At 46.5% G+C, this 25,447-nt stretch overlaps 1 protein-coding gene across 1 annotated transcript in view; it reads left to right on the top strand.

The window, feature by feature from the left end:
• Window positions 1-25,089, top strand: part of LOC308169792 (uncharacterized protein) — a gene marked incomplete at both ends in the record, with an annotated part of 78,112 nt that extends 53,023 nt beyond the window's left edge. The window contains 6 exons of the mRNA XM_080544539.1: window positions 2,708-2,820; window positions 11,158-11,247; window positions 17,747-17,882; window positions 18,367-18,500; window positions 20,056-20,264; window positions 23,985-25,089. Coding sequence (XP_080400665.1) covers window positions 2,708-2,820; window positions 11,158-11,247; window positions 17,747-17,882; window positions 18,367-18,500; window positions 20,056-20,264; window positions 23,985-25,089 — 1,787 coding nt within the window. The remainder of the gene's footprint in view (window positions 1-2,707; window positions 2,821-11,157; window positions 11,248-17,746; window positions 17,883-18,366; window positions 18,501-20,055; window positions 20,265-23,984) is intronic.
• Window positions 25,090-25,447: the final 358 nt, after the last annotated feature.

Here is a 25,447-nt window from a genome sequence, read left to right as displayed (position 1 = left end):
CTTCAGAGCTTTGCACGCAAGACCTCCACCATCCCCCTCCATCCCTCTGTGCTTCTAACAGATCATTCTCTACGTTGTGAAACATGTTTCTGTGTGCATAAAATCTGCCATTATTCTCAGAATAAGAGCATGTTACACAGCAAATGGATGAATTCATGATTTGATCTCATGACATGTCACGCCACAGCCTCTCTCTGCTGCCTGGTTGAGTTGGTAGTGGAGGAGGAGGATGTTACACACACAGCGTGCGTGATGAAACCCACTCTTCACTACGCTCTGCCTGCTGGGGTCCATAATACTAAAGGGTGCCCCCCGCCCCCCCCTCCCCCCACTCCCTCTCACCTCCTCCCCAATGCTGCACCCTCATGACACCGCAACGGCATACACACACACACACACACACACACACACACACACACACACACACACACACCAGTGCACTAATCATTTGTACTCCTTTACTTGTTGACACTGAACCCATGGCGGCTCCCCCCCCCAAAATGAGCGTCTGCCTCGCTGTTGTAAAAGGGTGGAGAGATGAGATGATAAGATGCTTCAGGTCATCTCTTCTGACTGGGCTGGAAATGCTGTGTGTAAAGTACCCCTCTTAATCCTGTGTTCCAAATGTCATGTGCTTCTTTGGGTTTTTGAGCATATAATGCATTAGGTTAGTGTGCATGTGCGTGCGTGTGTGTGTGTGTGTGTGTGTGCCCTCTCTTTACTTGGATGACTACTGTATGTTCTGTCAGTCTGTCATTAGAAGACCTTATTTAAAGGGCCACTTTTACCCACGTTATTGGCACAGTTCATATCCTGCCAGTTGTCATCTCGCACTAAACAACCTGTCCTCATAGTGAGTATATAAACGTTGAACCATTAGGTTTTCTGTTTTCTCAGGATAAAAAGCTAAACAACAGTAATGAATAAGTCACTGTTGACTTACTGTAAGAAGCACAAACTGAATAATTAATCATCCAGTCTGTTTGTCTTTCCCTGAGCATGCATCCTCTCCAATGCTTTTGTAAGAGTTTGAAGAGGGAGAGTTTGTGACGAAAAAAGACACGGCCATTGAGAGACTCTCTAATGAATTAGCTTCGTTTCTCTCTACGGTTTCCACTTGTTGGACGCAATTTAGCTGCTTCTAGAACACCTGGGTGTCTTCAGACAGCAGAGTAAAGAGAGAACAGTTGGTGGAGGACAGTGGCTATGTGTTGGGTTTTGGGGTGATAGACACTGAGCTCATGTCGTAAACGACAGAAGACGAACAGGAATGTCTAGTGTGGATTCAAGTCATGTTGTCATGAGAAATTAACCGAAAACAAGGCAGAGAGGGGGACGAATTTGTTGAAATAGCTTGCCTGCCTTGGTCGGAATGAGGTTGATGGGTATTGGAGGGAGTCACTGAAGCTGCTGCTCCCCGGCGATGCGCTGCGGAGCACTGGAGGTTTTGGAAAAGATGACAGGGAGGTGATGCTTGGGTTAGGAGGGGGGGGGGGGGGGGGCTAGGCTAGGGCATTGATAGGGAGAAAAACAGTGGAAGGTTGTGGCGCATGCTCCTGGTGTGTTAGCATGGCCTGACTGGTGGTGCGTGACTAATCTGTGTGTGTGTGTTTAAGAAGCTGGCTGTCCACCGACAGACGCCCTCTTGACACGCAATGATGACAGGCCATGACACATGTCAGAGTCCAGAATTGGGGGAGGCTGTAGGAGGTGATTCTAGCTACTGTACCTGCTTTAGCCATCAGTATACAGTGTACAGGATATTCAATAGGGAATAAGAAACCAAATAAAAAAGGATTGTCTGTGTACCTCGTCTTCAGAGGGCAAGAAAACTGGAGAGCACTGTGGCTTTAAGAGTCTCAGGGAAATGTTATTGCCCGTGTGTGTGTCTGTGTGTGTGTGTGTGTGTGTGTGTGTGTGTGTGTGTGTGTGTGTGTGTGTGTGTGTGTGTGTGTGTGTGTGCTGTTTCGTGCTAATCAGATCAGAAAATCTGAAGTAAAAAATTCCAGATTGGGTCGTTTTTCCCAAATAAAGAAGCCGCCATGTGGCGGTTACGTGTCAATGGAATCCTGTACAATCCGACTCTGTTTGCACTTCTTAGGTACCTCATCCTCGCGGCATAATACCTGTATTAAGATGGGAAAGTGCTTATGCTCACCACATGTTGATGTTCTCTTTCCTGCAGTACTGTTTTCAATATGGACCTCTAAGCCACGCCCCCTTTGAAAAGTCGGACAAACAAACAACGCTTCACTGACAGTGACTGACTGACCGACCGTGACTGAATGACATTCAATGACTTACAATGGCGGGAGTTGGCACATTTCTGATTTCTGATTTACCACAGCAAGTAATAGACATGTTTTTTAAAGATGACAAGAATATTTAGTCTAGAAGCTTTTCACCATCAGCGAGTTGTTTGTCTGAGTTTTCTGCCTGTAGTGACTTTTGCTGTGATATGATTGGACAATTTCTATTTTGGGGCGTGGCTTAGTTCATTGAAGTTATGGATTGCCATACTGATATTGTTCTATTACATCTCTGAACATGTTCAAACCCTTTTATTGAATGTGCTTCAACACGTCCACCTCTGAGGGCTAAGAATGGAGGACAAATTAAGAAATAGGGAAGTGAGTCTTCTTACCACTTGGTCTGTGATGCTTTCATCCAGCAGTGTATTGATGACTTGTTTTCCTCCCATTTACAGCTCACCACGACAAGCCGCCCAGGAAGCACATCAGCCCGTCCACCAATCCTGAACCCAGGAAAGAGAGCCCTCATCTGGGCAACAGTGTCACAGAGAGTGGCCTCCTTCTGGAGGTAAGCTGTTACATGTTTGTGTGTGTGTGTGTGTGTGTGTGTGTGTGTGCGTGTGCTGTGTGTGCTGTGCATTTATGTGTGTGTGTGAGTGTGTGTGTGTGTGTGTGTGTGTGTGTGTGTGCGTGCGTGCATGTGCTGTGTGTGCTGTGCATTTATGTGTGTGTGTGTGAGTGTGTGTGTGTGTGCTGTGCATTTATGTGTGTGTGAGTGTGTGTGTGTGCGTGTGTGTGCTATGTGTGCTGTGCATTTATGTGTGTGTGAGTGTGTGTGTGTGTGTGTGTGTGTGTGTGTGTGCGTGTGCTGTGCATTTATGTGTGTGTGAGTGTGTGTGTGTGTGTTTTGTCCTGTGTTGTCAGAGAGTAAGTCTGTCACAACACAGCTCATCCCTGTGATCGTGCCCTAGCAGGCCTGGCTGGTTTAGGGGGTGGGGGTGTCGGGGGTCATTGTTGGGAGGTGGGGGTGTCGGGGGTCATTGTTGGGAGGTGGGGGTTGGCGCTTTACCCTCTACTCTGTGCCGTGACCCCCTCTGAAGCAATCTAATGTCGTGTGACGGTGAAGGTGGAGGAGAGGTTGGAGATTGGACCGGGTAGTCCAACAGTAAATGGATCAGTAGAGTTTAGCTCCATGGGTCAATCTAGCACAGGATTGACTCCTGTAAATGGCCTGATTTATATAGCGCCTTATTCCAAAGCGCTTTACAATGGCCTCTTATTCACCCATTCACACACACACATTCACACACCAATGGCGGCAAGCTACCATGCAAGGCGCCGGCCTGCTCATTGGGAGCAATTTGGGGTTCAGAGTCTTGCCCAAGGACACTTCGACATGTGGCCAGCCGGGGCTCGAACCGCCGATCTGCCAACCTTAGACGCCGGCTCTACCTCCTGCCCCTGCAGAGCAGCTGATGTGGAGAGTAGAGGAGTCATCAGGAGAAGACAGGAGAGGCATTCATAGAGACATCTTGCTTTATACAGTATTTTGTTCTAAAGATATATAGTAGGAGCTGTTTGTTTATACAAAATAGGCAACAAAGTAAATACAGTCAAAAGAAACTAAAATGTAAATACATTTCAGTGTTGTTGAAAATCAATGACACACAGCTAGTCAAGACGAAACATTGCAATACAATGGACTCGGTGAGTAGTCCATGACTCACCGAATCCATTGCATTGCAATGTTTTGGCTTGACCAGCGAGTCAAGAGACAAGCTCAGGCTGGCGTTTGGGAACCCAGGGTGTGATCAGATCACTGTTTACTACTTCGTCAGGCAATCACTGTGGTAATGACAAACTGTGGTATCAAGCAAATGATGATGACACTATTGCTGCCCTAACAGCCATGCTCCTCCCTCCAGAGCAGCCATGCTAACAGCCCTGCTCCTCCCTCCAGAGCAGCCATGCTAACAGCCATGCTCCTCCCTCCAGAGCAGCCATGCTAACAGCCCTGCTCCTCCCTCCAGAGCAGCCATGCTAACAGCCCTGCTCCTCCCTCCAGAGCAGCCATGCTAACAGCCATGCTCCTCCCTCCAGAGCAGCCTAACAGCCCTGCTCCTCCCTCCAGAGCAGCTATGCTAACAGCCCTGCTCCTCCCTCCAGAGCAGCCATGCTAACAGCCATGCTCCTCCCTCCAGAGCAGCCATGCTAACAGCCATGCTCCTCCCTCCAGAGCAGCTATGCTAACAGCCCTGCTCCTCCCTCCAGAGCAGCCATGCTAACAGCCCTGCTCCTCCCTCCAGAGCAGCCATGCTAACAGCCATGCTCCTCCCTCCAGAGCAGCCATGCTAACAGCCCTGCTCCTCCCTCCAGAGCAGCCATGCTAACAGCCATGCTCCTCCCTCCAGAGCAGCCATGCTAACAGCCATGCTCCTCCCTCCAGAGCAGCCATGCTAACAGCCCTGCTCCTCCCTCCAGAGCAGCCTAACAGCCATGCTCCTCCCTCCAGAGCAGCCATGCTAACAGCCATGCTCCTCCCTCCAGAGCAGCCATGCTAACAGCCATGCTCCTCCCTCCAGAGCAGCCATGCTAACAGCCATGCTCCTCCCTCCAGAGCAGCCTAACAGCCATGCTCCTCCCTCCAGAGCAGCCTAACAGCCATGCTACTCCCTCCAGAGCAGAGCCACTGAGGCTGCTGTTAACGTGCCCCTCCGCCAGGGCCCAGTGTAAACAGTGTAAACAAAGAACCCGATTGACTGTGGCAGCGCGTCGCCCCTCGTTGCGTGACTCGCAAAACGACTCACTCCGGGGCCGCTGCATTATTGCCCGGTTGCCATAGCGACGGGATCCCCCAGGGGGAGGGTAAGAGGATGCCGGAGAGTCCCCCTCTCGGCCGCAGATGAGTCAAAATATCCCGGCAGCAGATCTTTCTCACTGTACCTCCCTGGCTTTGATGTCTCTATGACGATGTGAGAGGAAGACAACAATGAAATGTGTGGTAACAAAGACATGTCGGTATTACCCCCCCCCCCCCCCCCCCCCCCCTCTCTATGTATATCTCTCTCTCTATATCCCCCCCCCTCTCTCTCTGCCCAGCCCCACTGCCTGTTTCCAAATCCAGTAAACGTATTCTTGGGTAATGCGTGCAAACTGCCTCTTAAGAGTTGTAAGTCAAAGCTTCGAAACTTCCACCCCCATTTATAGGAGCCATGGGGGTATTTGGTATTTGAATCGAATGTGAGATGTTTTCTGGTCCAGGCGGCTCGGAGCAGGTGCAAGTTTCCATGACCTCATCCTGTCGGAATCCCATGAACCAGGAAGACGGAATGCTGGGAAGCAGCAGTGCGCTGATTTAAAAATGTTCTCTTTCTGAAAAACACATGGAAGAGAATTCAGAACAGAGGTTGAGTGAGATCGTCTCTGAAGGCTGGGAGCAGAATCAGTCTATTTATTGCGATGCGGAAATGAAAACAAACACACTGATTTAACCAGAGAAAAGGAACTGTTTACTTGTTACGGATGGCATCCCTTTTGTTTTTCCACAAAATATTTTGTGTCAGACGAAGGTATGATTTAGGATTTATTTCATGATGAGATGGAATCATCAGCATCATCATGATAGTGTTATTACTCCCATACACAAGCACAAGCAATACAAGTTGTGCATGCAAGATGCCAGATTAGCTTGTCACGCACAGGCTGGCCTAGTGTATTTTTGCTGAGCAGTGCTTGGTAACACCATCACTGGCAGGGAGGGGGGGGGTTACTGGGTCAGAGTGCCCCCCCGGCAGGTTAGAGAGTGTGCAGTTTAAACCTGTCAAACACTGGTGCACCGGCATAGACCAAGAGAAACAAGGAAGGCCCTCTCATCTACACACGCACACACACACACACACACACACACACACACACACACACACACACACTGTGCCTGCTCTGATTCCCTGGGAGGATGTGCTTAGCTCTCGGAGCGGTACCTGTGTACATTAGACCATTAGCACTGAGCGTGCACAATAAACACAGGATTAGATAGCATGCCAATGGGATGAGCTCATGAGATCTGTAAAAGCTCACAAGTGAAAGAGAGAGATGGCTTAGAGCCGTGGTACAATCAAAGAGGTGGATTTCCCTTACTGCATCCCTGCAATCTCACATCATTGTTTTTATTGCTGTACTCTGAGGGTATGTCATTAATGAATGGCTCATGTTTAAACCTGTCATTGTTATCGATTGTGTTCTTAATGTTTTAATGAGACAATTGAATCAAATATAAATCTATGCCATGAGCTTAATCCACAATTGTTGACTTTCAAATGGATACTGAGGATATCTATCATTGGAAAAGGAGAAGAATGCTCACACGAGAATTTAATGCTTCCCTAATTTATGGCAATGTTATCATTACCATAGGTCATTCATTTACATTTACATTGTTGGTATTTAGCAGATGCTTTTATCCAAAGCGAATACATTTGTCTCAGTAAGTGAATCATCTATCCATCAGTCATCATAAGAAAAAGTCATCTATGCTATGACCATGGGCAGTTACAATGCTAGAAGAATACTTTTTTTTCCACATTGCTACATTATTCAAGAGTGTCCTGCTGTGGAGGTGTGTCCACAGATTGCGTTCTTGCATAGTCTCATAGATAGACCATCTCGTTATTGTCCTAAGGGACAGATGTTATCATCCAGACGTTTCTCTGCAGATTAGTTCATTGATCCGTAGTCCTCATGCATCATGCAGGTCCTTTCCGCAAGAGTACCACTGCTACTAAGCTGACAATCTACAGCTACAACACTGCTACCAACTGCCAATCTACAGCTACAACAGTGATTACATGTACATTGACAAAGCAGGAGAAGGGATGTAAGGCATGAGACAAATAGTGGGGGAAGAAGTTGAGGAAGAACAGTGGCCTGTTGTGGTTTGACATGTGTGACAGGTTGTAATGCTTTGGTCATCATGTCGGGATCCGATGTAATGATCTGACTTTTCTTTAGAAAAATGTGAATACATTTCCGCGTTGTTGAAAATCGCTAAAATCGCTGACACATCGCTAGTCAACTAACACAGCTTGTTTTGTGAGCCTGCTAACAATGTATAGTAATGTTATAGTTAACTAGGTAGCAGTGGGAATTACTCATAGAATCCATTTCGTTGCAGTATTTTGGCTTGACTAGCGAGTTTGTGTCGTGATTCTCAACAACGATGAAACATAGTTCCGTGTTTCAGAAGAAAAGTCTGAACATTTTGATTGGTTGCCGACATGCGGACCGAATGATCAGACTGTGTCACATATGTTGTGTGGCTCTGGGATTGTGAGGGCTGAGAGAAGGCCTGAGAGCTGGAGGCCCATGGCTCCCTGTGCTGTGTGTCCCTGTGCTGTCGTACTGTGGTTGGACCATGGCTCCCTGTGCTGTCGTACTGTGGTTGGACCATGGCTCCCTGTGCTGTCGTACTGTGGTTGGACCATGGCTCCCTGTGCTGTCGTACTGTGGTTGGACCATGGCTCCCTGTGCTGTCGTACTGTGGTTGGACCATGGCTCCCTGTGCTGTCGTACTGTGGTGGACCAGACCCTCAGTCACAGTCTGCTACCAAACCAGGCGATCAGACTGCGCTTCTAGATCATGTAGTGTACGCGCACATACTCACACGCTTGTACATGCACACACACACACACACACACACACACACACACACACGCACGCATAAACACACAAACAATCCAATGTCAATAATAGATCAGTAAACTCAAGCCATGTTATACTGTATGTGTGTGGGACACATACAATAAGGCATAAAAACTAAACAAATAATAGCCAACATCTCTCTTACCTCTGGGGCCTCATTTATAAAAAAAGTATTTGAACGTCATCTTTGACTTGCACATAAGCAAATTTTTCTAAACGGACGTAAGCATTATTTATAAAACGTGCTGCGCTTGTTTAAAATAGTGTACGTCTGTCGTTCTATTAATACCAAATATACTTGAAATTTAACGCAGGTGAATGAGCTTTGTATTGACGCCCTGTCATAGTGCGGACACCAGTGACCACTCAGTGAGCTTCCTGTCTTTGAAAACGAGTCTATAGATCTACTTGAATCATTGCATTCAATTGGATGCAGAACTGGAGCGGGACGGGCGTGTGGGACTGCCATGTGCCATATATATATATCTGCCATATCATACCTCCGTTTTATATTGAAAAATATGATGATAAATACATGTGGGACGGAGGTATGATGTGTGATGTGTGGCGGTCCCGCGCGCCCGTCCGTTCCAGAGAGTCAACTCGTATTAGAGTGCTTACCATCAAGTGCGCTCACCAACTAAAGCACTTGATTACCGTTGATATAAACATACTATACTAGTCCATCAGCAAGGTATGGGAGAACTTGGTGATAAGCATAATACCAGTTGACTCATTTATACATAATATATGCGCTCTGCGCTGCGGGCTATGGTGTTTTTTTAAGGATTTTCTGTACGTCCATCCAGATCCATTGTGTATGTCAACATTTTGATATGGACCCATATGATCGTAAATAACCTTATAACAGGGCTTATGATGCTAAATACCGAGGAATCCTGGGGAATCACAATGAATCTCGCCATTATCACGCCTCAATTTAGAATGATTACACCCTAGCCTTGTAGACTGAAATACAATCATCAGTTCCCTTTAAATCTTGAATTTAACTCATTTTCTCGGCTGTGTTGTTCGAGTGCGGCTCACATGCCTGTAATAACTCCGCATAACTAGTAGGTAATGTGCGTACGCAAGTCAATACCTGACGTAAGCCCAATTTATACTTCTGCGTCGAATTTACGCGTGGGGCTCTCCCAATTTATACTTCTGCATTGGTCGGTCTGCGTCGCGTTGGTCGGTGTACTCATAGCGGCATAATAGCGATTTTTTTTTGTTGAATGAATGAATGAATGAATGAATGAATGAATGAATGAATGAATGAATGAATGAATGAATGAATGAATGAATGAATGAATGAATGAATGAATGAATGGTCTTTATTGTCATTGATATAGTACAGGTACCAAACAACGAAATTTGGGAGGGGGGGCTCCCCTGGTGCTAGGAAGAAAAGAAAAAAACTAAAAACAAGAAGGGAAAAGAGCTGGTTTACATAAAATAAAGGCTATGTACACTATCCACTATACTATACTATACAAATAAAACACTGTGCTGTACTCTATGCTATGCTATACCTATTCTAACATTGTTATGCTTGTTGTAAAGAAAATGTATATAATGCATTGAAATGACATAAAACTAAGATAATAAGATGGTTATCATAATTTTTCTAATCTTTATTAATTAAGTAATTATAGAAAAAGTAAATGACATTTCAGTCATGGCTTCCGCATTTAGGCCTACGAGAGAGTCGGAATCATGTCGGAATCATGTGCTACCAAGCGGACCAATCACAGTTCTTACGGTCTGCGTAGGTATGCCGCGTAGTTACATTTTTGGAGAGGTGTGCATGAGCCTACGCCGTAGGTTACGCCGTAGATTTTACGCAGACGTATACATTGGGCTGTAGAGCTACGATCGTTTCCACGGTCAAATTGACTCACGTTGACATTTTATAAATCACTACTTTGACGTGGTTTTCTACGTACGACACGGGTAAGATCACATTTGATCCAAAGTACTTTCTATAAATGAGGCCCCTGGTTTCCACAAAACAATAATGTCAACATCTCAAACTGAAAATACATATCTAACATGCCAATACTGTAATAACACAACAGTTATGTTTTGAATTCCAGTGGAAATATTTATGGGCTACCTGGCTGCTACAGACATCTATCGTCATCTATCAGGAAGTAAATATGTCATTGTTGACATAGAATAGAATTCTAGAATGCATTTACTGTGTGCCCAGTCAACAGGTGAGTCATTGTGAGATGTTAATTAGCCATCTGTAACCTAGAATATGAAATATGAATCAGTATTTATTATGTTTATTCATGTGAGAGAGCGTTTTGTACAAATGTATATTCATGTGGGAGATAGTGATTATTGACCACACCAGGGCGTGTGAGCTAGAAGAACGAGGCCTTGTGACGAGTCACGTCTCACGTCCCGTGTACGTCTTGTGATTGAAGAAAAGAAAACCATCTAAACTTCTACATGCTTGAAAGTCGCCGTCATTATTCAAGTGTGCAACATACGCATACTGCACATATAGAACTCACACGCAAATAGATTTCAATATACTGTATAGCCTACTGTAGATTCCGAGAGCCCACACAGAGCCCAGAGCACGCACATATAGAACACAGCAACAGTAACAAGGCTATGCAGGCCTCTCCCACTCCTAACCAGCAGCCTGGGCTGACCTGGGGAAGCTCACGGTAAACTGGAGGTGACAGGGTCTGGCAGGAGCGCAGCGGCAGTCACGCGATCGCCGGGGAATTGGACCCAGAACAAACACTGGGAAGTTCATACAGTCCATACATTAGGGGACCAATTCCTCCATTTCCACCACTCCACCACTCAGGCCTCCCTCCTTCTTACATCCCTCTCATGCTCACTCTCACCTCAGTTGTGTGTGTGTGTGTGTGTGTGTGTGTGTGTGTGTGTGTGTGTGTAGGGGCGGGGACTGTTGTAGATGGGCTGTGTGAATCCTGTTTAATGAGCACTAGCAATATGCTGCTTGGGCCTATTGGAGTCTATTGGAAACCCCTGTGAGGGCCTTTTTCTCAATGTTATGTTGTCAGACATTGGGTGTTTCTTGGAAGGGCTTTTGGAAGACACCCACTGTCAGGAAATATTAAAAACTGGCCACTGAGCCAAGCCAAGCTCCAAAGCCAAGTGCCTCTTATGTTTATCATTATGGATACAAATTGATGTTCTATCTCTTTTCCCCTCTAGTCCCTGACTGGATTTGCGCTGGTTGTGAGCAGTGACGGGATGGTCTTCTATGCCTCCTCTACCATCGTTGACTACTTGGGTTTCCATCAGGTAAAGTCACTAGCACATCCTAAAGTCTGAATATCTCTCTCTCACACACTCACTCTCTTACCCTCGCTCACTCTCTCTGTCCTCTCTCTTTCCTTCTCTCTCCTCTTAACTCTTTCCCTCCATCCTCCTCTTCCCTCCTGCTCTCTGTGTGCCTCGGCGGGCCTGTCAGATTATTTTGTCAGTGCAAGAAAAGCTCCCTGAACCCGTAACCAAAGGGGAGAGGCGACAGAGAAGTCAGCACTGCCATCAGCGTTTCACCAAGGGTTTTTGGGGGGTCAAGAGGTAGCGGCCGGGCCAGCAGTAAGCTGAGACCACGCTCCCGCCTCCTCTCAACTTGTTCATTATTGATGGAATCAAGCGGGCATGCCTGTCCTTCCCTACTTAAATCGTTTCCCCTCAAATCAATGAATAAAGTGCTTTACACTATTACGGCCTGCCCGCTTCCCAGAGAAGGCAGCCGCTTGAGTACGGGGAGAGATTATTCTGCTACAGCGCTCCCACTTGCCTTACAAGGAGTCTGGTGCAATAACACTGCCATTAAAATGAGATGAAGACTGAAGTGGGCTGAAAGGGCCTGCTGTGGTGCCAGAGACTCCAAAGACTTCAGAGACTCCAGAGACTTCAGAGACTTCAGCCTTATGTCATTCAGAGACTTCAGCCTTGTGTCATTTAGAGACTTCAGCCTTATGTCATTTAGAGACTTCAGCCTTATGTCATTTAGAGACTTCAGCCTTATGTCATTTAGAGACTTCAGCCTTATGTCATTTAGAGACTTCAGCCTTATGTCATTTAGAGACTTCAGCCTTATGTCATTTAGAGACTTCAGCCTTATGTCATTTAGAGACTTCAGCCTTATGTCATTTAGAGACTTCAGCCTTATGTCATTTAGAGACTTCAGCCTTATGTCATTTAGAGACTTCAGCCTTATGTCATTTCAGAGCTGTGAGGCTCTGCTGCTGCTGGTGACACCCGACGTTTAACGTTCACTAAGAGCCACAGAGTTAAGAGAGTTAACTTTCTGTTCTGTTTCCTTAAGTTCTGTCCATGAGAATATTGCAGTCCTAGCTATACAGATTTCTAACAAACATAATGTTCATGTGAACCTTTTTAAATCAGATGTAACCCCTGCTTTTACTGCTTTTAGTCCTGGCTTCTAGTCTGTTTCAGGGTACTATAAGATTTAGACTGCTAATCAGGCCATTCTTTATTTTTTTATTTACAGTAGGCCCAGACCCGTCACCAGGGCCCAGTCTTAGGGTGGGCCAATGAACTGCATGGGGGGGCACAATTATTATTAACTATTTTATATAATCCGATATGCTATGGTATTCGTCATGCAACACTGACATGCATAGTAGGTTGCAGAGGCTAAATTGGACACGTAGCCTACCGATGAAGACTAGACCTAAAATTATCAGAATGCAGCAAATAACATAACAATAAACACAGGCGAAGCTGGTTTATTACAAGGCCTTGTCGACCCGAGTAGGCCTAAGCTAAAATTATTTGAATGCAAGTTACTTTATAGCGTGGAGAGGCCAAGTTGTGCATTACAATGCGCACAGGTCAATAATTGGCACCAACCCGGCACACTTACAAGAACAAGAATTAAATAAATGCCAGGGATAGCCTACGTAACAAAAATTAGGAGACTGGCACGCAATCAGTGCACTTCCAAAAGGGATACAGTATGACCGACCGATCGTGTGATCATCACATTAAAACCACCCATCTACAGCAAATTGGATCAGCCAGATCCTCATCATTGAACACGTTATACACAAAGCACATTAAATATAGCATAACCGTGCAAACAGCTCATCTCTCCAGTTGAAAAAGCTGTCGAGAATACAACTAGCAAAACATCACCACGGCGTGTGCTCACACGGACACACACACACACACACACACACACACACACACCCGGCTCAGAAAAGAAGGAGGCGGCGTTTTTCAGTGCTGAATCTCCTCATCAGTAAGTCCTTCCACTCATCCTTGAACTTGTGGGTGAGGTCCTTTTCGAAGGCAAGCTGAATCAGTTGAGCCTTGCGCTTGTGCAACATGCTGCGCCGATGCTCAGAGAAAACATTTTTAAGTGTTGAAAAATACTTTTCACAAGTCGCGGTAGACGCTCCCAAAGTTAGGGCGAGTGTATAAGCTTGGATGACAGTTGGCATGGCCTGGAGTGCTGAGTGGAATGTATACTGAGAATATTGGCTATTGTCCATTGTCCATCTTTGGGGGGAAACGAGGTGTCCTCCATCTTCTTTACCAGGAACCCACCACGAGCCACAGCATATTCAGATTCAACCACTTCAGTTCGAGCTAATCTTAGGAGAGGAGTGACCTTCGATGGATCCATGAAATCCTCGGCCTCTGGGTTTAAAGCAGCCAGCGCACCAATGAGCTTGCAGCTGCGCTCTCCAAAACGCGCATCCATCTCTCCTTGCACAGCATCAATAACACTGTAAAACACTCTCAGGAACTCTGTCTTTTCGCCAGTGTCCCTCTGTGACTGTCCAACCGTTCCTTCAACTACAAATGCACCAAAGCTCTTGTTAATTGTGCGTCTTCTCTTAGTTGGACAGCTGGGACCAGCCTCGTCAGTGGCTGAGGCTGGAGGAGAGCAGAGGTCCCAGAGCGCAGTAAACTCATCCTCTGTGCGCAGTGATTTTATGCATTCAGATGCACTGTTCACAAGAGTAACCGCAGTGAACAGGTCCATGTTCTCGCTTTGTAGCAGTCTGTTTGGTGGCTCGAAAAGTAACAAAACTTTCATCGGGGGGCTAGCAAGGCTAGTAGTAGCCCTAGCCCTAACAGTTGGGCTAGTAGGACTTACCTCACTAGTGGTAGCCGTCGGGGTGCTAGTGTCAGGCTGCCCACAGTCGCTAATGCTGGTGCTACGTATGTCCATCGGGGTTGGGTGCAGCTGCACCTTTCGAGGATTTACCGGTAATCCACTTTCTTATATCCATCTTTATTCAAAAAGCTTTATCCATCAAAAAGCGCAGATTTCACTCAACTGCTCAGTGCTCGCCTCACACAACTGAAATGGCGGGAGCAGCAGCGTGCGTAACGTGCAACTTTCAACTTTCAACTTTCAAATGATTGGTTGTCACTAGAATCCCGTCCAACAAAATGAAAAACACACTATTGTTTCTCAATTTTAATGTCTTCATTTAACATAAAATATGTTTTTTTTTTTTTTTTAAATATCTGGCTGCCAGTTGGGGGGGCACCAGCACGTCTGTGGGGGGGCCTGGCCCCCTGAGGCCCCTGAGGCCCCCTGAGGCCCGCCCATAGGCCTACCTTCCATATGTTCAGTATTTGTGGTCTAAAGGGAATACTCTCAATGCTGTGTTTATTCTCTCTCATTAGTGTCAGTTTGAACTGCCTACAGTACGTTTATATTCCAACATAGAAGTGTTACATTTCACAGTAGCCCATAAGCCAACTGTATAGATCTTATAGTTTAGTATTCTTGTTTACCTTTTTCATCAAAGTCGTCTTTCAGAATGTTTGTAATCTGATGTTAGAAAATGATCACACACAGACAGAGCATGTTATGCACTTTTGGTTAATTTGTTACAACAGTTACAAACAGTTGTTGGTAAACTGTCATGTCGTGGCATTAGGTTTATGGCACTTGGGCGCATAACTGTGAGAAAATGTCTGATAGTCCCACTTCAACCTTGACACGACATTCCATGGACCCATATTTAAGAACCCACAATTAAGAAAGACATATACTGTAGCCCTATTGGAGACACATATAGTGTAGCTGTTAGGGAAGTCCTGCACCACAAGAAAGCTTTGAAATGGTGCGGAAAACAGCATTGGCTCTTTAATCCTATTTGTTTGGTTGTAATTACCCTTTGAAGATCCACACACAAGGGCAAGGGAAAATATCACTTCTTCCTTTTTTTTTACGGGAGAATCTCACACAATAGTCACCCGATCTGTCTGCCGGTGGGAGTTGCGGTGGCAAGGCTGTGCACTCTCTCGCCCGCTCGCTGGGAGGAACTGTTTTGCGAGGCAACTGTTCAAAAAACCTCGCGTGTCTCCAATGTGGAAATTATGGGGGGAAGGTTGAATATTTTAGTGGGAATCTGTCATTCCCTGACAGAAAGCAAAGCTATTGCTGGAAAGAGAGAGGCATTACGACTGTGGGCTGGGCTGTGAGGGGGGTTTTCAGCTGGGCTTGACTGCGCTGCTCTTTAGGAGCTGGTGTCACGCGATGTTTGACAAACAAGGCTGCCCTTTGGCCCCTGTGGCCTCGGGATAGGAGAGAGAGACTGTAAATGCTGCCTGCAGCACAGTCACTGTGGAGCTTTCTGCACCAGTCAGAACTTGAGGAATTTCAGCAGCAGCAGCAGAATCACGTCTGAAGAGAGCAACCAGCTGCTATCAGAACATCTAACACAGTAGCCTAGGATAAGAACATCTAACACAGTAGCCTAGAATAAGAACATCTAACACAGTAGCCTAGAATAAGAACATCTAACACAGTAGCCTAGAATAAGAACATCTAACACACAGTAGCCTAGAATAAGAACATCTAAAGGCTCCTGCCCACTGTGCGATTTGTCCACGATTTCGCCACGAATTTGTTGTCGCAGACTACGTTGCGTAGTCGTAGACATCCTAGCATCGTAAGGCCAAATCAGGACGTCGTAAGTCGCACAGTGTGAGAGAGTCAGCGATCAACGACTAATTGCTCCTACGTTCTAAAGACGAGGCTACGACCTGCTGACACATTTCTGGCAGGTCAGACATTTTCGTCGTGGCTCGTGAAGTGTGGCTGGTCCTACGATAACATACTGCTCTGTGAGAATGAAGCTCAACCCGGCGCAGGGGGCTGTCCTTAATACGAGGCATGAGAACCGTGTAGACTCAACCATCTCTGCTCAGTAGCTGGCGAAATGTCCGGGCGCCTGTGTTTTCTCCTCGCGAATAACGGGCTATAAGTCACCGGTGGTGCCGAGTTGAGGTCCAAATGCAAACGGGCCAGCGAGCAGACTTGCCTCCGTTTAGAATAAAGTCATGTGAGCCGCGAAGACCTCGTGTGTTTTGTTGTGACTCGCTCAAAACCCCGCAGTTCCACCGTCGAAGGGAGCGGTGCGCACAGCCTTTCCTGTGCTATTTGTCTCCTAAAGTGGCTAAAAGTGCATACGATTGGGACCAGCACTCGTTGTCCAGGTAGCCAGGTTGTCTGGTGAGGGTGTACAAAGGTTGAGGGTGTCCCGATGTGGTGCGGGGTGTTATAAATGTGAGCTCTTTTGGTGGCCGTAAAACACAGTCGCCGGGACGGCGCTGGGAGCTTGTGCCTATGGATGGTTTTTCGGGATGGTGTCTCTCTCCTCCATATTAATGCCAGTTCACAATGAACAATTTCAACAAGTGTACAAGTCGCGTCACAAGCAATCGTGGATGTCAATCGTGGCTGAGAGCAATCGTACAGTGTGAGCACAATCGTACAGTGTGAGCACGCACGTCGTAACGTCTGATCAAGTCGGAGACGGTAGGACTGAAACTTTCAGTCGTGCAGTGTGAGGGGTTCACCGACATAACATCGCACAGTGGGCAGGAGCCTTAACACAGTAGCCTAGGATAAGAACATCTAACACAGTAGCCCAGAATAAGAACATCTAACACAGTAGCCTAGAATAAGAACATCTAACACACAGTAGCCTAGGATAAGAACATCTAACACAGTAGCCTATGATAAGAACATCTAACACAGTAGCCTAGAATAAGAACATCTAACACAGTAGCCTAGAATAAGAACATCTAACACACAGTAGACTAGGATAAGAACATCTAACACAGTAGACTAGGATAAGAACATCTAACACAGTAGCCTAGAATAAGAACATCTAACACAGTAGCCTATAAGAACATCTAACACAGTAGCCTAGAATAAGAACATCTAACACAGTAGCCTAGAATAAGCTGCTCTGTGTGGTGGTATTCACTACCATATCATACTGTAGTCACTCTAACAGTTAATGTTCTGTGAGCAAACACATTATCTGTACAGAATTTGGAATCACTTCATGTCTTAGACCTGATCCTAAAACACTGTGTCCAACCCTAAAGCCGAGGGGCAGGCACCTAACCAGCTTGTATTACCATCAGGGCCAACTGACGTTTGGGTTCATCACTTGTGGTGTTGGCCCAGATCTCTCAGCGTGTGAAACAGCAGCCAGACCCAGTGAAGCAAGACAGGGGTTAAGTGGGAGGGTACTGCTCTTTACAAACACAATAGACCAGACCTCTAAATCCCATCCATGCTTAATTTAGTGGGAGGTGGTGGTGGTGGTGGTGGGTGGAAGCTTGGGGCTTTAATGGGCCAGGGCCTTGATGATTTTACTCTGCTGTTGCTATAAAGTACTATTGTTGTGTGGGTTGCTATTCTGGCCAGGTCTCTGGTAAAGGATAAATACATCAACAATCCTAAATACATTTTCTGACTCTCTGCTTCTGTCTGTACCCCCAGACGGATGTGATGCACCAGAACGTGTTTGACTACATCCATGTGGACGACCGGCAGGAGTTCAGAAGACAGCTCCACTGGGCCATGAACCCCCCACAGCATGCGGGCTCCCAGGATCACCATTTAGCTGCAGGAACTGGTGTGTAGATAATTGTTAGCAACACAGAAGTGGGGGATCAGGCTAGGGGGAGGGGGGACGCCAACTCTGCCCAGCAACAGCGGGGCAAGCAAAATGAGGAGCACTGGCTGACTTTGCACCCTGTTAGGGCCATGGGGTTTTCCTCGCCATGTGACCTGACCAGGTAAAACTCAAGGCCATATTTATAGCCTAAAAGTACAGTAGAGTTTGAAAGTTGAACCGTCCTGTGCTCAGGAAAAACTCCTGGCCATACTCCAAGCATACAACAGCAAGTCATGTTAACTATGATTTGTAAGAACCACAGATACAAGATAGTAATCCTCAGATGATGTACAAGAACAAATCCTTCTACTGGAATTCTCAACCAAGTCTTTATAAATGCCTTCCGGAAAAAAACAGCTTGGTGTTGACTGTGGGGTGAAGGTAAAGTGGATGAGGAGATGTGTTTGGTGTTTTTCTGATGTCTCTGTCTCTGTCCTTCCAGGTGAAGACTTTGTGGTGAACAGCATGTTCCATTCTCAGGAGGCCGGGGGGGTTTCTCCGGAGTTCTCCGCCTTTCTCAACCGCTGTTTCATCTCCCGGGTGCGCTGCCTGTTGGACAGCACCTCTGGCTTCCTGGTGAGTGGTTGAACCCAGTAATGATGCATCTGATCTGGATTGCACTTTTCATTCAAAAGAATCTCAGAGTGCTACAGAGAGAAAAAACACAACAACCGTGAAAAACATAAAAAGTTCAAACATAGTAAATAGTAATAGTATAGTATTAGTAGTATAGTAGTAGTATTAGTAGTATAGTAGTAGTATTATTATTATTAATAGTAAATAATAATAATAATCACAAGAATGAACACAGGTTCAACAGTCAAAGGACATTTTGAATAAAAAGGTTTTTAGGCCTGTCTTAAAAGAGTCCAGGCTCTGTACTGCCCTTAGCTGGCTAGGAAGGCTGTTCCCTTAGCTGGCTAGGAAGGCTGTTCCCTTAGCTGGCTAGGAAGGCTGTTCCCTTAGCTGGCTAGGAAGGCTGTTCCACAGGCTCTGTACTTAATTTAGTACAGAGCCCTTGGCTAGGAAGGCTGTTCCCTTAGCTGGCTAGGAAGGCTGTGCCCTTAGCTGGCTAGGAAGGCTGTTCCACAGGCTCTGTACTGCCCTTAGCTGGCTAGGAAGGCTGTTCTACAGGCTCTGTACTGCCCTTAGCTGGCTAGGAAGGCTGTTCCACAGGCTCTGTACTGCCCTTAGCTGGCTAGGAAGGCTGTTCCACAGGCTCTGTACTGCCCTTAGCTGGCTTGGAACGCTGTTCCACAGGCGCGGCGCAGCCGTGCAGAAGGCTCGGTCCCCCATGGTGCGGAGCCTGGTATTGGGGACCTGGAGGAGCAAACTGTGAACACTGCCATGCTCCGACAGAGCAGCAGAGATGGCCAACTCCAGTCCTGAACAGCAGCAGTTACACCAACACCAACTGGTGCAATCGAAATGCAAGACCAGAGATAGTTGAATCAATCTTTTTAGATCTGGGCAGGAACAAAAAACATGCTTACTCTGCTCCTCCTGTTACCCAGCCCTGTTCTCCAGAGAGACAACTGCCAGACTAAAGTCTCCTCCTACAACATTTTTGGGAAATAGTATTTTAATTGCGGTGAATGTAGCTATAAATAGGAACGTCGCCGTATCCCAGACATAGCGGGGGATTTGGTGCTTGGACAGAGATGTAGTTCCAGCTATATTCCACCTCCCAGAGCTGTCACCAGTGTGGTTTGGACCCGTCAGTGGAAATGCATGAAGCCTGACGATGGGAAATCCAGTCCTTGGTTTGTACACTTTAAGGAAGGTCAGCAGAGTTCCTCCTGTCAGCGAGTCCATTCTGGTGCGGGCAGAGACGGGCTGATGATCATTTCACTGGGGTTGTTGTGACAAACCTTGGCTTTGCCACAACACATTTTGTCCTTCAGTATCCAAAGGGCTAAGGCCTGTTCCATCTGTCAAGTTGTATCACAAGTCACTCACGTGTAGTGCCGCATTGCTTAGTGAAACACATCTCACAAGTGATTGAAGTATGTTTACGGTGACTGTAGTAGTCTAAGGGTTTCAACCAACTGACATGTTTGTAAATGATGAGCTCTTGGCACCTAAAGTTAGACCACCAACAAGGTTTGCTGCGTCCTCCTCTCCCTCCCAGACCATGCAGTTCCAGGGCCGCCTCAAGTTCCTCCAGGGTCAGAAGAAGAAGTCGGGATCTGGGGCTCTTATGCCCCCCCAGCTCGCACTCTTCTGTGTGGCAGTGCCCCTGCTGCTGCCCTCCATTACCGAGATGAAGATGAAGAGTGTGATGATGAGGGGCAAGCTCAAGGGCGGAGGGGGCAGCATGATCACCGCGTTAGAGCACAGGTAAGGACCTGGTTATATTGGATCAGACACACACACACACACACACACACACATCAGGGTTTCTTCAAGGAAAATGTTCTGTCAGACAACGTGACCGAGAACATTGTAATTTCCCGGACATTCAAAAAAAAAAAAAAAAATCGAAGCATTATCAGAATATTAATTCAAAGCGCCTCTTTCATGGAGGGCTTCTTTAGAGGTAGACCTAATCAGAAAGTTTGGCTAAATTAAAATGATAAAGCTACCGGCAGGCCACCCCAACTGAGCGCCCCAGACAGCATACGGTACATGGATCAGATAGTCACTACATCTAAACTATGAATAATTTGTGATGCAATTTCTGATAGATATAGTATGGAGATCAAGTAATACATCAGGAAAAGTGTGTCTTGAAACTATCTCCAGCTGCTCCTTTGCCGACCTTCGGTTCTACATCGGCACTACGTACATAGGGTGAATTCAGGTAGCCTAATTTGGGACACTGGGTAAAGTGGGACACCTAAGCTCCGGTGTGTTTATTTCCTGTTCTAACAAAATCTGGCCAACAGGGTTTTTACTATAGGTTTAGCATGGATGGACTGACATTTTAAAGTCGATTTTGTTAGAACAGGAAATAAACACACTGGAGCTTAGGTGTCCCACATTACCCAATATCTCAGATTACCAGAAGTCCCCCTATGCCCCCTATCCCCCTCCCTTACCACGGTTATTGTTTTTGCTTCTACAGAGGCACTCTGTTCATCCTACCATACTGTATGCTGATGTCAATTGCCTACATATCCTCTGTTGCCCTGATGTATTACCAATCACTTCCTACTAGTCTCGCCTACTAAACTGCTAAAGCAACTCATTGATTTCTTCTTCAAAGCAAACATATGTAGGCTATCAAGCAAAATGTCAACTATATAACCATATCATTATGCAATAGCTTTCTATAAAGAGCGATGCAGGATATTGCTCTCTTTATTCATGTCTTGCACTTAAGTCAGTCTTTATTGAGACAGCGATCCATCAGAGCACAATAGTTACAATGACACCCCAAAAAGAACAGGAGCTAGGTAGTGCCAATGTAAGACAATCCTTCTTTCACTCTGATTGCTCATCTGGTGCTTGTCTTCTTTGGAGGGCATAAAGCTTGCCAAATGTGCCGTCCAAAAACGAAATAAACACACTTTTCAGCTACTTGAGGGGTATACTATGGGGTATATATTTATCTGTACAGTACTGTATAGTATAGTGGATAGTGTACATAGCCTTTATTTATGTAAACCAGCTCCTTTCCCTTCTTGTTTTTTTTTGTTTTTTTTTCTTTCCTAGCACCAGGGGAGCCCCCCCTCCTAAATGTTGTTGTTTGGTACCTGTACTATAGCAATGACAATAAAGACCATTCATTCATTCATATATGGGGTATATACAGTATGGGGTATATGAAGCGAGCTGACTGTTCATAGGACATAAAGGAGGGTGCTCTCCGGCTAAGGGAAACCCTGACACACACACACACACACACACACACATGCAGACACCCAACAAATGAGCTTTAGACGGCTCTCAATAATTAATAATAATAAGAAGAAATGGATTCGGGGTTTTGCATGAGGACATCTGTTTCATGGGTCATTACTGAATCAAAACGGCTTTGAGGGTAGAAGTTCAGTTTGAGGTCACTCAGCAGCAGTCACAACAGTCCCTACTACCCCCTCTGCTGACAGCTGTGAACAGTAACAGTGTGGGATGAGATCTCCTCTTTGTACTCCCCAACCAACTACAGTATATCTAAACCAACCCTTTGTACCATTACCATGTACTAGCCCTGAATACCCCATTACTGTGCACTCTTATCCGATAAGCCTACAGGTGGGTACTCAAACTACTCATACAGTACATGCACCATGTATTGTCTGTACAGCATATGATTCAGGTGTTGTCCAAGTCATAGAAATGAAGGTAATGTGAGTGGATTGCTTTACTGAGTGTTCTGATATTCCCAGTGAGAATGCTTTCCCCTAGTCTCTGATAGTGCTCCAAGTGATATTTGATGTGTTTGTTGTCCTTCTGATTAGAATGTTTTATGACACTAAATGGAGTGTCTTGTTCAGAGTCTATCCATCACACAGCCCAAATGACCTACTGAGGGCACTAAACATTCTATTAAAGAGAGAGAGAGAGAGAGAGAGAGAGAGAGAGAGAGAGGGGGAGAGAGAGAGAGAGAGAGAGAGAGAGAGAGAGAGAGAGAGAGAGAGAGAGAGGGAGAGAGAGAGAGAAGAAAGAGAAAGAGAGAAAGAGAGAAAGAGATTGTTTGTGAAGTTGAGAAATGAGGGGATGGTCAATGCTGGCATCAGCTGAGTTCAGAGATGTTCCGTAAGTGTTTGTCTTCGTACATTTCGTTCCTCAGCCCAGAATCTGACCTCAGACCAGAATGCGTCATCAGAACCACAGCAGGGGTCTGAACTAAACGTCTTCAATCTCTATTTATGACTGAACGCTTTAAAAGACAGTGACGCATAACCTAAATAAATCAGAATAACATAAATAACATATAACAACATAACATTTTCTTCTGAGACAACTCTGTTGGGCCTTTCCTTGGTTCTCTAGTCCAACTGATGACAGAGGTTTCTATCATCTACCTGGGTTAAATACTGGGAAGGATTAGTAAATTCTTGAAAAACAACTCCCAGAATTACAAACATTTTTGGTTTTTAATTCTAGGAATTTTAAAGCACATCTTTATTACCATGGAATGGACATGGAATACCTGCACAAATCAAATCAAATCAAATTTTATTTGTATAGCGCATTTCTTACAAGATGCAACTCAATGCGCTTCACACAATGAAAATGTTCAGTCAATCAGTCAATCAATCAATCAATACTGACAGAGCCGCGAGCAGGCAAAAGTAAAAACCTGTACACTATGTAGCCAGGAAAAATTCCCTTGCAGCCCTCTACCAATAGAGCGACTACTAGCCAGTTTGCCTACCAGTACCCAGCGGTGGGCCCCCACACCCCCCCACAGGGAGCCCCCGCCGCCCCACGCACCCAGCCCGCCCCACCACCAACACACCCGGCCCAGCCAAGCAAGCACAGACCCAAGGGGCCCCGCACAAGGACGGCCAAGCAGGTGCCCGGCGGCGGAACAGACCAGGCACACGGGGAAGCCGGGGGGCCCCAAGGGGAGGCCAAGGACCACCGGCACAAAGCAAGCAAGCAAGGGCAAAAACCTGTACACCATGTATCCAGGAAAAATTCCTTGCATATTATCGGCGTACACACTGTCCATAAATGTAGTGTTATATTTGCATCGTTCTGCATCCAGCATGGTCACAGGTCCTGCCAAAAGAGAATCTTAAGCACAGTTATGATGCAACAACACAATAAAGACAATAAAGATGACAGCAATACAACCTGATGGTGGTCCTGGTACACCCTTGTACCGGTTCCAGTACTGCTCTAGGTGCTATTGGGAGCTGACAGTGCCTCATCAGCACCCGGGTCCATTTTTCTGTCAACACAAATCTCAAAACACGTATTAGCACAGACGTATTATCACTCAGTTAAACAAGTCCTGTATTACTGTCAGGTTGAAATATCCTGTCGAAAATATGAAGCAGAAGAATTTAATCTTTAATCCATGTAGCATCGAAAACTGTATGCCCCTGTTTTCAACTAACATTAACCAATGATGTATCTCTCTTTCTCATCTCCCTATCACTGCAGTGAGAGAGAGGAGCACTTCAGGAGACACTCTATGAGCGGGGGTATGGGCGACAGTGGGGACCCCATGCTCCTCAACTGTACCAACCCTGCAGGGGGCCAGCAGCGTAACCACACCCCCTGGACCCCCCTCTCCAAAGACAGCCTCAAGTACAAAGCTGAGGGCTTCTACGGCCAGGACGAACCTCTCAACTACTGCAAGTCCTCTGTGGGAGCCCACAAAGGCCTCAGCCCAGGCCTGGATGGCGGCTGGTCACTGCGGCCCAGTTCCATCCGAGGACAGAGTGTCGGCTACATCCCCTCTAACCGACAGGGCAAGGCCGGCGGCCACTATGGCAACAAGCCCTACCGCATGTCCCCCAGCTGCACCGGAGGAAGAGCTGACGTCTACATGCCCAAGCTGTACGGGAGCCTCCAGAACCCTGACGTAGACAACTACTGTGTGGAGGTGAAGAGTGAGAACGGCTACGGGGAGTGCTACGACGGGCGCATGCTCCCAGAGATGCCCATCAAAGTCGAGCAGGACTCCGACTCGGAGAACGGCAGCGACGCCTACGGCCGTCAGTGGACCTGCCGCGAGCCGGTGGACCGGCGCTATAGCAACGGCTACGACGGCCTCCAGATGAAGACGGAGGGGGAGTATTACGACCAGTACTCTCCGTGCCAGCGTGGCAAAGCTGGCATCAGTCCACCCTACAACAACGGGCATTACCAGAACATGTGCGGCGTAGCCGGCGGTGGTGGTGGCGGAGGGCGGCCCCTGAAGTGTGTCATCAACAAAGACTCCACCCAGTTCAGCCCCCAGAGACTGTCCCACTCGGACCCCCTCTGTAGCAGCCAGAGTGTCAACTGCATGGGCAGCCCCGTGTACCCGGTTACCACGGTGGAGCACAAGGGCTACATGCAGCAGGACTACAAGATGGGTTATGAGTTCAAAGGTCAGGGGCTGATCCACGCCATCAAGCGGGAGCCCATGGACTCTCCCCCGTGGTCGGACAACGGCCGTGACATGAGTCAAGCCATGGTTCACTCTCAGAGGAACATAATGCCTACTTGTGTGATGAACCCAGGGCAACACAAAGCCAACCCCTATGTTTATATGCAATAGAGATCCTGCCCAGACAGCCCCATGTATATGTACAGTCCATCCTCCTTCACCAGCATCACACATGGCAGAGGTTCAGGATATGGCTCAGGTTTAAAGACTAGTGTTGGAATCATCTAAGGAAAGGAATGGGGTGATCCAACTTTGGGTCTTGCTTTGGAATGGAATGGAAAATTGTAGTTAATATCCTAAGCACTTTTTATATAGTGATGCAAATCTTTTCTAGATCCACATTTTGTTTGTTTTTGTGTTGTGCACACCTGACTTTCTGTAGGCTGTTTGAAATGTGAGTACAGTATTTGTTTTACAGTAAATTCACTCAATTATAACTGATGGTTGACCAGTTACGTCTAGTCTACCC

Source organism: Nansenia antarctica, assembly GCF_963989245.1.
Source record: "Nansenia antarctica genome assembly, chromosome: 13".
Classification (NCBI taxonomy): domain Eukaryota; kingdom Metazoa; phylum Chordata; class Actinopteri; order Argentiniformes; family Microstomatidae; genus Nansenia; species Nansenia antarctica.
Note: the sequence above shows the minus strand (reverse complement) of the source record. Positions and strands in the feature narration are given on the sequence as shown.